This window comes from Passer montanus, unplaced genomic scaffold (genome assembly GCF_014805655.1).
Source record: "Passer montanus isolate IOZ18808 unplaced genomic scaffold, ASM1480565v1 scaffold1948, whole genome shotgun sequence".
In the NCBI taxonomy this organism is placed as follows: Eukaryota; Metazoa; Chordata; class Aves; order Passeriformes; family Passeridae; genus Passer; species Passer montanus.
The window spans coordinates 2038-2961 of record NW_024366534.1 but is presented as its reverse complement, the minus strand read 5'-3'; the positions used below and the strand labels follow the sequence as shown (position 1 = coordinate 2961).

Below are 924 nucleotides of genomic sequence, written 5' to 3'. Positions count from 1 at the left end.
TGGATGGGGCTTAGCCAGTGATCACAGCCCAGAGGAGGACATGAGAGCAGAGACAGGAAAGAACAGGAAGGAAACAGGCAAGTTAGACAAAGGCCATGGTTTCAGAGAGCCCAGGCACGGCTCTTCCCAAATGCCATGGATGCTCAGTGCCTCTAAATGACCATGTTCAGTCCATTTCCATCTTCTGGGTTCCGAGGGGTCGTTCTGTGGGGCGGTCAACAGCAGCTTTAGCAGACCCTGTTGTGGTGGTGCCTGGTGATGCAGGAGAGATCAAAGCCCCCAGAGCTGATGGGCACTCCCTGAGAGCTGAGGATGCTGCCAACAGCAGCAGAGCTGGAGGATCCCACGGCAGTGTTCTGGGAGAAGGAGCTGAGGATGGGCCCAGGCAGGGTCACCACCACAGGGGAGGGCTCGATGATGATGGTGGAGCTCTGGCACTGCCTGACACAGGGCTCATTGCAGCTGTTGGCCAGCGGGGTGGGGCCGCAGGGCTGGCTGCAGGGGTTGCAGGGCTGGTAGCAAGGGTGGCAGGGCTGGCAGCTGGACATGGCTCTGAGTCACAGTTGCACCTGGGAGAGAAGAAAGAGACAAGATGGGTATTATATTTCTTTTTCTTGAGCCTGGTCTTATAAGCTGTCAAAAGAATATATAATACACCCAAGGATAGGTCAGCTATTATTTTGGGGGCATAAAATAAGCAGGATGACTTCTGCTGCAGTGTTAGAAACAAAAAGGTTTAATGAAAGGCAAAATAACAAACAGAAAAACCCAAGCCAGGTGCAGAGGTCTGATCCTGGTTAAAACACCTCACAAATGCCCCTAGTTCCTTTGTTCTCTTTTTTTTCTACTTGATTGTTCAGGAGGAACTTTTTGGCTTCTATCCAATTAGATGCCATCAAGTTTTTGGTGAAGTCCCTGAGGTCC

The 924-nt window shown here is 51.5% G+C and overlaps 1 protein-coding gene across 1 annotated transcript; it reads right to left on the bottom strand.

The window, feature by feature from the left end:
• Positions 1-227: 227 nt before the first annotated feature.
• On the bottom strand, positions 228-548 carry LOC120500982 (feather keratin Cos1-1/Cos1-3/Cos2-1-like). Its single transcript, XM_039706581.1, has one exon. The coding sequence runs from the start codon at positions 546-548 to the stop codon at positions 228-230; it is 321 nt and encodes a 106-aa protein (XP_039562515.1).
• Positions 549-924: the final 376 nt, after the last annotated feature.